The following is a 13,772-nucleotide window of genomic DNA, read 5'->3' on the forward strand; positions in this document are numbered from 1 at the left end:
TCGATTGCCTTTAAAAAAATAACAATCTCGTTTAGATTATCAACGATATAGTATGACAAAAATAGTGTAATGGTTTGAAGACAGTAGGAATCATATCATCCGCTCAAACATACACAATGTAAGTAAGATTTGACTTTTAGACCATGAATGAAAATATAAAATTGTCGATTCTAAAGGAACCACATATACATATTTTTGATACCTAAAACATTTTTTTCGGTAAGTACGACAATAATATTTAGAAGAAGAATATTTAATAATTTATGAAAATACTAGTTTAAGACATAAACTCATCATAGATACCAGGATTAGAATTTTATATTTACGCCAGACGCGCGTTTTGTTTTCAAGACTCATCAGTGACGCCCGAATCAAAAAATGTTCAAAGGGCAAATAAAGTATAAAGTTGAAGAGCATTGAGGACCAAACATTCCTAAAAGAGAGTCGGAAGATGTCAAAAGATTGTTCAAGTGAGATACTAATTCACATGCTACACCGTCGTGTTGCACATGTACAAATACACAATTTTTATCAGTCAAATTTGGAATGAAACGTTCGAAAAAAATAGAACTCGGTTATCGTAACAATTGTAACAATTGGATCATCTTCTTTATCTGTGAAATAGATTAGTAATATTCAACCAACTCGTGGTGCTGTCTGTATATGTTTTCTCTCAAATGAATGACTTTATAACTTCGCCATAGCCACTTGAAACTCTTGATATATAAAAATATATAAAAAAATAAATTGTAATAGGAAAAGAAAACTCTTGAATATTGTTTCAACAAAGGAATATTTATACTAAAATTTTTACTGTATTTTACATAATTGCACTTTTCATGAAATATAGAAAGGTATATCTTGAAAAGCCCACAAGTTTTAAAAAAAAATGTTTTCTCGGTTTTCTTATTCAGTTCCATGCTCCAGTTGATTCCAATATTTCCCGATTGATCCTCTGAAGTTCAGTTATACATGTGTAACTCGATATTTTAATTATGCATACTACCATGTTTTAATAGAATTACTTCACTAGGCCTGACCAAATACGTATATTCTATGAAAATGAAAAGTGAAAGTAGCGTCATTAATGCATGAAGTATCCTATGTTTACAGAAACCATGGGAGTGGTATTGTGACAAAATACATCATAGGAAGAACTTACATTGTAAGTAGAAATTTATTTATTTATTAATGAGATGTCTCATTACAAGTGTATAATCGAGTATGAAATATTTGTAATTAGATATGATTATGAGAAGTTTCTATAAAGGTGAATCCAAAACTTTGATTCGAATTAGATATGTTTCAAAATTCATATAAACTAATTCGTATGTATCATTTTATTTGTCAAGTATGTATATGTGTGCACAAAGGATCGTTCCAAAAACAAAAGTCTGCTTATTCAACAAGAACGTCTAGTGAAAAGAGTAGTAAGACATGGTTGAGGATGAATCGTATGAAGAAAACTCCGTCGGAGATCTAATTCACGAACGAGGTTCTCAATACTTATTAATGTAATTCAGAGATTTTACACAAATCAAGTGAGAAGGAGTATTGTAATAACACAAACTTATAAATTAGGTTGTATAACAAAAGACTGGAATGTATTGCTCCAAATATCTGTTTTTAAAAAATGAATTCGAGATCATTGCAATGCAGTGTCATGTAAATTTGAATAACAAAATATTTTTCAAAAAACACAAACTGAATACTAGTACATACTATTCCTTTTTTGATATATTTTCTTTCAATAACATTTTTTGCCGAGGTTTGGTAGGAACATAATTATATCATTGCATCAGTAGTGGAACTATAATGAATTTGACAATTTTAAATGTCCTTCCGTTTGAAATCTTAAATGGGGAAATACGTTTAATGAATGAGGATGTGTAATGGGAAAAAGGTCCAATATAGGTTCATAATTATCCCTTTCTCCCAACCAAGGATTTTAGAATTGAAAACATACTTATAGTAGGTGTTTATTACAAATAAGGATTTACAGATGATTACCACAACCTTTTCATTTAATAAGAACAATATATTGAATTGACTAATCGAATAAGTTTGTTCACACACAATTTCATTTAGTTGAACCTTTTCTAAAGTAGACATAAAACTCTTATCTTGTACACAAGCAATTTATTTCTAGAAAAACAAAGTTAAAACAACGATTTGAGAACCTGTTCATTAAAATTGTCTATACATTTTTGTTTATGTCATTATCATTTTGCCATTTGTAAAATAGATTGGTTTTCCCGTTTGAATGGTTTTACACTAGTATTATCCCAATTGATCTTCCTCTAAGTTCAGTATTTTTGTGATTTTACTTTTTACACTAGTAATATGGGGCCCTTTATAGCTTGTTGTTCGGTGTGAGCCAAGGCTCCGTGTTGAAGGCCGTACGTTGACCTATAATGGTTTACTTTTATAAATTGTTATTTGGATGGAGAGTTGTCTCATTGGCACTCAAACTACATCTTCCTATATCTATAAACAATACAGTATAGAATAGAAAAAAACGAAATGTTATGAAATGAACTGTTTGATAGGTAATCAATGTGTTTATTCATCTATGCATGTGTTAGATTGTCTACATTCACGCTGTCTGCATCACTGTTGTTCAATCATTGAATAAATATTTCGATACAACTTTCGTTATATAATAAGTACATTTTGGTAATTTCCAAATTCTATTTTAAGTTTTACTCCAATTTTTTCCTTTGTTTTTAAAAATATGCACCTTGGTCAACACAATTTGCTGGCATATTCAGAATTTGATTCGAATGATTTTCATATCGCCATCCAAGTAGTAAATTCATCTATGTTGTCATGAATTATCATTGATGTGGTCATAATTATAAATTAACTGTTTACAAATTTAAATTTTTGAAGCACTAAGGCTTTTCTACCTCAGAAATAGATTACCTTAGCTGCATGCTTGTTGTATTTGGAAAACGTTTCAACTCCATACTTTCTTTGGCCTTTAACGCTTTTTTATTCGAGCGTCACTGATGAGTCTTTTGCAGACGAAATGCGAGTCTGGCGCAAATTTTAAGTTTCTATCATGGTATTTATGATGAGTTTATAATCATATATCAAAGGGTAATGGCATAGCATATATAGAACTTATCGAGTTTAAATAAAATAAAGGCAATAGTAGTACATCGCTATTCAATAGAAATAAATCAATTTTACTAAAAAAAATCAGGGTTATAAACCAAAACAGAGGGAAACACATCAACTATAAGAGGAAAAAACGACACAACAGAACTATTGAGCTGTTACGAAAACACCCCAACATACATAGAAACGAACTATTTGATAATAACTGTCATATTTCTGACTTCTTGCAGAAAATTTTAGGCAAATATGGTGGGTTGAATCTGGTTTTATGGATAGCCACACCTCCCGCTTAGATGTCAATGTTAAAATATGGCTTAAATACATTACAAAATGTGTTACATCTCCACGTTAACCATTCAAGGAGGTTTTCAAAATAAAATCAATGAATGCCGATTCTTAACTCAATGCCACATCAGTAAAAACTGAGCGACTGACAAAGGATATAGGGGGTTTGTTTAATGGTCGCTCAGGGATCGTTCTCTCACGAATGGTTTATTTAAAACAAACTTAATTTGACCGATATTAGGTTTAATTTCAAGAAATGTTTACACAATATGTTTTTCGACCGTGTGTAATCACATTTGACAAAAAGATCAATTATGAGAGAATGTTTTGTATTAATTGGTGATCAACAATGACAGCGAATAACTAACTCAACTTCAATTTTTCAACCAGAGGGAATAAATTGAATTCTCATTATGAAGATATTTTTTTTGTAGATGCAAATGAGGTAAATCAAGATTTAACAGGAGAAGAAGAGGATTCTTGTTATGGACGGAAACAAGAACTTCTTCATGACTGCAAGCATTTAACCGAAAGTGCCAAAAAGCCATTGAACGTTGCTGTCATTGGACCACCAGGATGTGGTAAATCGTCGTTCCTTAATACTCTGTTTGCTAGTCTAAACAGTGATCGCTGGTACGAATATGCTAAAAGTGGTAAATTCGGAAACCATGAAGGTGTCATGGGTATGCAAGTTACAAGACGTCTGAGAAGGTAATCTTTTTTAACTAAATTTAAATTTAAATTTTGGATCTGCATATCAATTAATTTATGTTCTCTTTTTTAAATATTTAAAGTTTGACAAAAAGCTTATTATATCTGCCATAACTCTTGTAAGTTTAAGTCAACAATATGTCAGCATATCAAACTTCTTGTTGTTGTAGGTAATGAATATTAGAATCAGTATTAACTTTTTTGTTGGGATACTTTTTAGTAAATGATAGACTTTCATTTTACATAGGGTTAATATTTTCCATATCCTTTTACATGTTTGCTCTCATGAGAGAACCTGAGAGAACCCGATTTATATATTATGTTTTTAACTTTTTTCTAAATAATTATATAATAATCTGATAAAAAATTAGTCTTTTTTTACTATAACAGACAAACAACCTTATATACAAATGGAACATCTTATCTCTACAAAAAAAAGATAAGATAAATATATGTCAACATATGAATCTTTTTAGTCTTTGCCGGTGTGAATTAATTCGTAAAACATTTATATTGCAAGTCTTGTTCTCAGGTCACTTAAGGGATTAAAGCTAATCAATTTGATGTCCCCTTCACTATTTGCTTTCTATAATATTTCAGCTTCACAAAAGAAGAATATTATAGACAGAACGATCAATGTATTTTACCTACATTTACAGATATGACTGGATTTGAAAATGATGATTCAGTAATAACTGAAGAACTCTTATATCTTGTCTTCTGTGGAAAAGTCAAAGAAAAGGAGGCGTTAAATGACATTGTGACATACGGAAGATTGAATGGAATTTCAGCAATGAGAGCGATGTATAGAACTCGATTATTTTCATACAGACCAATAGATAGGATCATCATTGTGTGTTCGTCAAATCCAGATTCTGCTATGCCTACTGCACTATTAAAAACCGTGATTAATGTTGCCAATGAATTAGGTAATACCGATATTAGATATCACATTTGAAACTTATTCGTGAATTATATTGATACTACTTTGTTTTTATATAATGATGAAATTTAAAGCTTCACGTAATATTAACATAGATATACTTTGATTTATTTTAGTTTGTTAAAAGATTTTTGGTGATTCCTGTAAGATATACGTTGTACATAATTAGCCATGTTTTTAAAGCAATCATCAATTGATTGAAGATAGATCTAAGATATATGTATATTAGTATAAACGTTTGATCTTTAATATGTGCGATTGTGCTCGAAACATTTTAACTTTGTGAAATGTTGACAGAGTGTGGATTCTCATTGTGAAAGATGAGTGCAAAAAAACGAAACACTTTTCTCGATTCTTATAAATTCATGCAATTTCCTCGGTTTCTGTTTGCAACCTTGATTTGCTTCTCTCTTCTTGGTCGAGTTTAGATAAATGTTGATTAAGATCTGATGAATTACGAATTAAAATCCAAAGTTGATGGATACATCAGAAGCTGGAAAAATTAAATGAAGCCTACTATAATTTGATGTGGTTTACTATAACTATAAAAGAGGGGCGAAAGATACCAGAGGGACAGTCAAACTCATAGATCGAAAATAAACTGAAAACGCCATGCAAAAAAGAAGAAGACAAACAGACAACTAATGGTACACAAGACACACCATAGAAATCTAAAGACTAAGCAACACGAACTATATCGCCATTAATTCTGCCATTTGGTCCGTTGACTGTTTGATTTTAATGACATTAATCAATGGAATACAGAATACATTAATAAATTGCAGGAGATCATTTTGCAAATGAATTGAAATATTGAAATTTTACTTCAATCAAGTGTTTTAATCAATCATCCAGGCACATTGCATAATACATATATAACTGGATTTAATATCAAACAAAGATCAAACATAGTCATTGCAATTTCAAGAATTTATTTTAAAGTCTTCACTACTAGCGTTTAGCTATACGATCAAATTATCGTTATTAGCAGTAAGAAAAGGAAATGGTTCAGAAATGTGCAGAGTTCCAGTATTGCATAAACAATAACACTCGAATGAGCCAGTCTAAATAAATGATTGTTTTTATATCGAATTTTGTAGACGTAACATTTTATGGTGTAATGACACATGCTGATGTATGTAGAGAAAAATATGGTAACAGAGTACAAGAAAGGGAGAAACTGTTTAGAGAATACCTTGGTTTACCTGGGAATAGATTGGCAAATGTAATTAACTACTGCTCAGCTGTGGATCCTGATCGATCATTTGAGGATACTCTATTACCAGCTGTTGATGTACCTGTTCTGAGACTTTTGAGACAGGTATTGCCCCAAAAGTTTAATTTTTAAATGCAACCGTTTGTGTTTTAATTGCGGTTACAACCACAGGATACAAGAACCCAAATTGTGTTTCAGACTTGTAATTGCTATCACGTTACGAAATAATTCCGAGGGGTTGTGTATTATGTTGGTGTTCGTGAAGTTAAGGAATCATGACAGATGAGGAGAAATGGTGTATAATGTAACCTATAAATCAACAAATATTTAATAATACACATGATAGGCTGCAAATTAAGAAAAAAGTAAGATAAAGTTTTCCAAGAAAAACGCCAAATCAAGCACTAATGTATGGAGAGAACCATTCTTTTTTATCCTGATCGTTAAGTACATCAAATATTTATTAAAATTACGGAATAGAATATAGTTTTCTGTAACTTCCTTCCTACCCCATGAAAAATCAAAACAAAATTCGCAATAGCTTAAACAAAACAAAACAAGTAAACAAAATACGAAAAAACTTAAACAAAGCAAATCAAAAAGATAAAAGAGAGAGAGAGATGTTTGTTCATGATCAACATATTAACACTTCATAGTTTAAGAATTATTCTAAATTAATAATGAGTGGGTGTGAGTTTGTGCATGTGTGACTCTGTGTGTGCGTATTGGTCTAAATGGTTTTGTATGTGTGTTGTGATGTGTGTGTTTTCTTCTGATCATGTAGATAATTTAATATTGAGCTTTGAGAACTTTGTCATCTGTTTTACAAAAAAAATATTTACAAAAATACCGAACTCTCAGGTTGATTAAAACAGGATGAAGTCCATAAAACGTGACAAAATCAAAACAATAGGCTATTTCAACCAACGGAACGAATTGAAAAGAACTATCTTATTCCTGTGCTGACTATTGGGCTTGTATATACCGCTTTTCAATAGTCATTAATCGATTCAGCGAAAATAAATCTCAGTCACAAACCAAAACCGAGTGAAACACGTCAACTACTAGAGAAAACAACGGTACAACATAACTACTGAACTTCTACAAAACAAACGCCAACATACAAAGAAATTGACCTTTTGTATAACAACTGCCATATTCCTGACTTGGTTAAAGACATTTTAAAAGAAAAAAACGGTGGGTTAAACCGGTTATAAAGCTGGATGAACACTCAGATAGGTGACAGTCGCATAACACTCCACTATATTGCATTTTGACAACAATTGGTGGACAAAACAATTAGACAAAATAGGTAGAAATGTAACAAAAAAAAAGGGGGGGTACAGCAATCACTATTGTGTCATATATAATCTTGATCACTATATAAATAAACAAATATGACAACAACAAAAAATATACGGCATACAGATAAAGCACGTAATCGTTAATGTGACAATAATAAGGATCTCAGTGTTTTTTTTCGAATTGTCTTTTCACAATGTTTTAGCATTTCTTTTCTTTGTTTTTAAATCCTGTATCATTTCAGATATTGACACCGGAACCCAATGATTCAGTTATGTACTTTGAAGATTGGTTCAACATGTTGAAGGCAGTTTTCTCTACTACCAAGTCTTTGTTTTACTACGGAATTCGCTCTTTTGTCGCTGTAGACAGTAGAGTAAAACTAGCCATCTTCATCGCAAGCTTAATGATTGGTTTGGTTTTGCTACTTTTCATACACACGTTATGCGAAATTTATGAATTTATCATTCGAATAAGGGATCGATAAACATTGGATCATTGGCGTAGTTAAAATGTATGTATTTGCTCCGCTGTTTTATTTCGCAATTTATTTTTGTCAACAGTACTATGAATGGAAATGTTTTCACCAATTCTTTTTTATATTATTGATGTTTTACAAATTTAGTATATATATTAGCTTGCATATAATTTAGGCGTGGTTTATTCGTGTAAAGAAGCTTGTGTCTGCATGTGCTACTCTTATTAGTTGTTCCTTATTTAGAAGAGATACACGTGGCAGAATTCATCTTTGATAATTCTGTTTGGAAAGAGGGACGCTATTTTATATTGTGGAGCAAATCTTTTCTTTATTTGTGCTATACCATAACAGTATTGTTCCTTTTTTCTACGATTGAGAGATTTTACATATCAACCGTCATCTAGATTGGAACTTTAAGCTTTGATTTTAGTTTCCATCCTTAATTTTAAGTAAACTTTTTCACACGTGAGCGGTATCTTATTTTTGTAACATTATAATCAAATTCCATTTATTAACATTATGGCTACCAGAAATCGAAAGAACAAACAAAAAGGAAAATGCCTTTACGAACGTCAGCCTGTAGACACTAGCGAGGACCCATCCACGTGGAATAAGACAAAACTATTCCAGGAATAAAAGGGGATTGATATAGAAGTTTCTGTCGATCTTAATAAGTCCATCATCTTACAACTATTCAACAGTAACATTAAATCCAAAACTAAAGGAGGCAACCGTAACTAAAAATGAAGCAGAAGTTAATCCAGATATCGGAACCCAACAATCCACCCCGGAGCAACGCCCAGTCTTCAACCCAAAGCCGGGGTCTATTCCGATGAGTAACATGTGTAATGCGTTCGTCTCAATGTCCCACTGCTTTTCTGGTTTACAAAGTACTGTTACCCAACTTCTTTTGAGAAATCCCGGAGAAAGGCAGCAAAACACAATGAAATACGGATTTACCCTACAAAATTGGTACAACTTGTCTAGTACCGTTGAAAACGCTACTATTTCTCATTCCGGAATACAGAAGAATTGTGTATCCATAGACATCAACAAGGGAGCCAGATCAGATCATTTCAATTCATCACTGCAGCGACAGATTTTTGACGGTAGGGATGTTAATATTGCTGCCTTACTTATTCCAAACGTAATCGCTGACAGCATTGAAATTAATATCCCTGGGAAACCCGACATAGATTAAACCGTACACTGACCATTAAGGAATTTATCAAAAGCTTATCCAGTAAACGCGCCGAACTAGATGCGTATGAAGAAGACATTATTGATATTAGTATTTTAACTAATTTTACGAGTCTAAATATTATGATTACTATAAAATGTGTTCAGCCAAAGCGTCGACACTACTTAGAGAACATCACGTTAAAGTAGATTGGAGTAAAGTTTTAACGTGACTGTGAATTATTCACCCTCGTAGCGTCAGGGATTCAAATCAGCGTATGTAAATTATGACACATGAGCGATCACACTATAGAATTTTCTCCACTGCAGCTGAGAAACAAAGTAAATCATCAAGATGTTAATAGATTCAGAAATGATGATCGTAGCGATAAGTACGGCCGGCCAAAGTATTTTCCGAACGGTAAAGAAACTTGTCATAACTTTAATAGCGTTAGAGGCACGTGTACTAAACGCACCTGTTCTTCCTCACATGTTTGGACCAAATGCCGTTCGCCAGAACATTCACAGGCTCTTTGCGTGAAACGCCCATCAGCAACGTTTTTATCCAATCAGACACATCTGCTTGACCAAAAAACTCCAAAGACATCTCGCAAAATGTGACTAACTTAATTTCACATGCACGATACAACCCAGGTCAATGTCAAACAGCTTAAAAGTGAATTAATGAATCACCCCGTAACACATTTCGTTGACTATTTATGTAATGGGTTACAAAATGGCTTTGATGCCAATGCAGAAAATTTACTTTTCTGAATTGGCTAGAGGTATAAGGGGAGGGTTGAGATCTCACAAACATGTTTAACCCCGCCGCATTTTTGCGCCTGTCCCAAGTCAGGAGCTTCTGGCCCTTGTTAGTCTTGTATTATTTTAACTTTTAGTTTCTTGTGTACAATTTGGAGTCTAGTGTGGCGTTCATTATCACTGAACTAGTATATATTTGTTTAGGGGCCAGCTATAGGACGCCTCCAGGTTCGGGTATTTCTCGTTGCATTGAAGACCTGTTGGTGACCTTCTGCTGTTGTCTGCTCTATGGTCGGGTTGTTGTCTCTTTGGCACATTCCCCATTTCCATGTTCAATTTTATTGATGCTATGGTTAAATATTATAACATTAAAACAACGGAATGTAAGAAATTTTAAGCACAGAAGAGGTCACAGAAAAATTCAGTTTCAGATCTTATTCAAAAAGAACTATGTAACGGTTTCGTTTATGGTACGTTTGAAAATTTACCTTTTAATGATTATCGAGTAAGTTCATTGGGAGTTATGGAGGGTAAATGTTCTTTCAAAAAGCGACTTATTCTAGACTTGTCCGCACCACACATGGATAAACACGTAAGCATCAACCACCTTGTAGACAAAGATGTGTGCTCTATGTCGTATGTCAAGATAGATTACGCAATTTGTCTCATTACTAAATACGGTAAAGGGACAAAACTCTGTAAGTTTGATATTCAAAATGCATTTAAAAATATGTCCAGTGCTACCGAATCAATGGCTATTTTTTGTGTTTTAAACGGGAATCTCTTTATCATTTGTGTTTGCGATTGTCATTCTGATGCCGCAGTAGTCCAAAATATGACAATATTTCTACAGCGATTGTTTTATAGCAGAACATAATTATACAAAGTCAAACATATTCTACATTTACTGGATGACTTCCTTACTGTTGACCCTCCAGAGTTCGATGCTGAAAGAACAACGGCGTTAATGACCATTCTTTTTAATCAACTAAATGTTCCACTTGCGACATTGTAATAGATGTAGTAGTATACAAATTTACAGTATTTTGAAATGTTTTGACAAAATTCATATAAACATCATTTATTTATTATTTGAGTTAAAAACTACATCATCCCTGTCAGATGCGTTTCTCTCGGGTTAAATTTGTTATCTGATTTGTTTTTGCTTAATCGAATTATGACTATTGAACAGCGGTATACTACTGTTGCCTTTATGTACATTTAATAAAGATCATTCTAACATGACGTCCTTCAAATGCTTTGAGTACCCACCCGTGGTAAAATATGAATATTGTTTGGGCTGTTCCGATCGTACTCCCGCGTCATATGCTTTTTTATGAATGAGCTACTCGACGTCATAGAACGATAACGTCATCACAACAAGAAAACGCACACAAACGATGCTAAAATGTGTTATATAAGCCATGTTTTGTATACACATAAGACATATAAATACATATAATATACTTATATAAATTCCTCCAAACCCATCTAAATATGTTATTGTAAATAGTTTTAGCTGCCACTTATTCAGTTTGCCGCTCCTTTCTTTTACGTCAGTTTTACAGTACGTTTATTTATGAGAACGGCAAATAATGCCTTTACCTAGAGCGCTTCGATCCAAAACAATTGCCGTATTTGTCCTATTAGAATCGAAATAATTCATGGGGGCTTGAATATATCTTGATATCTTTACCACGATATCGCTCAGGGTAAAATATTTGTCATAAAGGGACAACCCGTGGTAAAATAACGATATATTCAAGCCCCCATGAATTATTTCTTAATTAATTGAATAATCGTTTATTGAATTCATTTAATTGATTTTCAGTTTTTATTCAGGACCAAAATTGATAAACCTATTTGGCCATTTTACTATCCAGCAACGGATGGAGACCTAAGTAGAACTTTTATGTTCAAGGTTGTATGAACAGTATTTAACTGCTTTAAAATTTTAATGATTTTACATGCGTTCTAACGAAATATTAACAAAAATGTGTGCCTTGAAGATATAGAGATCAAATACTCATTCCCGCCATTAAAGGACTTAATCTTTAATGATATAATTTCCGAAAAGAAGTAAAAACCCATTAAACATTTTATGCAAAAGTCATTTTCGATCATCAATAATCGGGGAACTTGCCATATTTTTTTTATGAATGCAGTAGAACTACTTACATTTTATTAACATGAACAAATCGATCTTTTTCAATATTAAAAATTGCCAAAACGGAATCTGAAATAGTACCTAGTAACCTGAAAAGCTTTGCACACGGCACATAGGCTGTCGTCCCTCCTCTGACGCGGTACATGTCCGTGGTTATCTGTGGGACGGTTATTTTCAAAATTGACTCTGGAGGACGTTCGTAAGGCATTTTCCTTTTTGTTTGTTCTTTCGATTTTTGGTAGCCATAATGCTAATAAATGGAACTTGATTATAATGTTACAAAAATAAGATACCACTCACTTGTGAAAAGGGACTACGAATATCTAAGTTTACTTCCAAAGGAGTAACTTCGTCCTTGTATTTAGGAACCCATAAATTTTGTTCATTGTCTCGAAAATCATGATATAAAGCGCACGCCTTAAATTGTCGTTTATATAAAATTCCAATCATACTACATGTATCTATGATGAGTTTATTATTGGATATACAAGTCAAATGTATGCAGACACTGATAAAATGTAGCTACACGGAAATCAAAAAGGTGGCAACATTAGTGATGTTTAGTTAGCTACTAATTCTCTTTAGAAATGCTTATCATTGAATATTGTTTTTATTGGTATAAATATTGATTTTGTTATCAGTCAATTAAAAGCTAACTAAATATTACTAGTATGTTATATGAATATACATATTCATGGATCTACAATCTGTTTATACCTGTAACTTGGCATTGCACAAGGTCATGTTTTTCTCTGGCTGTTAATGACGTCTTTACACTAAATCCATTGGATGTTGGATGTGTACGGATTGATAGTTTAGTCTTGGATGCATGATTTTTTTATTAGTTGTTAACGGCTTTGAACTAGCTGTCAGATAACTGCGAGTACACTCAGATCTGTTCATTGTGTCTTTTTGTGTCGGGATGTATAAGTACCGGGCGACGTCCACTTGTATGTTTGTCCATCTGATGAGTTAAGCCTTTTTCAACTGATTTTTATAGTTCTTTCCTATGTCCTGTTATACCACTGTCCCAGTTTAGGGGAGGGTTGGGATCCCGCTAACATGTTTAACCCCGCCACATTATTTATGTATGTGCCTGTCCCAAGTCAGGAGGTTCAGTAATTCAGTGGTTGTCGTTTGTTTATGTGTTACATATTTGATTTTCGTTCATTTTTTTTTACATAAATAAGGCCGTTAGTGTTCTCGTTTGAATTGTTTTACATTGTCTTATCGGGGCCTTTTATAGCTGACTATGCGGTATGGGCTTTGCTCATTGTTGAAGGCCGTACAGTTGACCTATAGTTGTTAATGTCTGTGTCATTTTGGTCTTTTGTGGATAGTTGTCTCATTGGCAATCATACCACATCTTCTTTTTTTATATTACATACATTTCGACTTCATATAGGAGCTTATCAGGAAAGAATAAAAGAAGCTAGCATTCTTGCGGTTTAACTTAGTGTTCCCCTATATATACATATATTATCGATTGGCCATCCCATTAAATTATTCAAAGTTTGGTGACTATGTTGACTCCGTAAATATCCCATCAGACTTAAAATAAAGGATACACGACATACCATGAAAAATTTTAATTGACAAATAAACC

At 32.8% G+C, this 13,772-nt stretch overlaps 1 protein-coding gene across 1 annotated transcript; it reads left to right on the top strand.

Moving 5' to 3' along the window:
- Nucleotides 1-1,080: 1,080 nt before the first annotated feature.
- Nucleotides 1,081-8,226, top strand: LOC139486811 (uncharacterized). The gene is made up of 6 exons (XM_071271785.1): nt 1,081-1,165; nt 1,353-1,495; nt 3,843-4,119; nt 4,720-5,048; nt 6,163-6,383; nt 7,825-8,226. Exons 2-6 carry the CDS (start codon nt 1,438-1,440, stop codon nt 8,065-8,067), a joined length of 1,128 nt encoding a protein of 375 aa, XP_071127886.1. The 5' UTR covers nt 1,081-1,165; nt 1,353-1,437; the 3' UTR covers nt 8,068-8,226.
- Nucleotides 8,227-13,772: the final 5,546 nt, after the last annotated feature.

Source organism: Mytilus edulis, chromosome 8 (genome assembly GCF_963676685.1).
Source record: "Mytilus edulis chromosome 8, xbMytEdul2.2, whole genome shotgun sequence".
Lineage (NCBI taxonomy): Eukaryota > Metazoa > Mollusca > Bivalvia > Mytilida > Mytilidae > Mytilus > Mytilus edulis.

Bases quoted from the DNA above. Each gene is read 5' to 3' on its own strand.
- LOC139486811 (XM_071271785.1), top strand. From the start codon at position 1,438: ATGGTTGAGGATGAATCGTATGAAGAAAACTCCGTCGGAGATCTAATT. The intron at 4,120-4,719 runs GTAATCTTTTTT...ATAATATTTCAG, and splicing joins GTTACAAGACGTCTGAGAAG to CTTCACAAAAGAAGAATATT. The intron at 6,384-7,824 runs GTATTGCCCCAA...GTATCATTTCAG, and splicing joins TTCTGAGACTTTTGAGACAG to ATATTGACACCGGAACCCAA.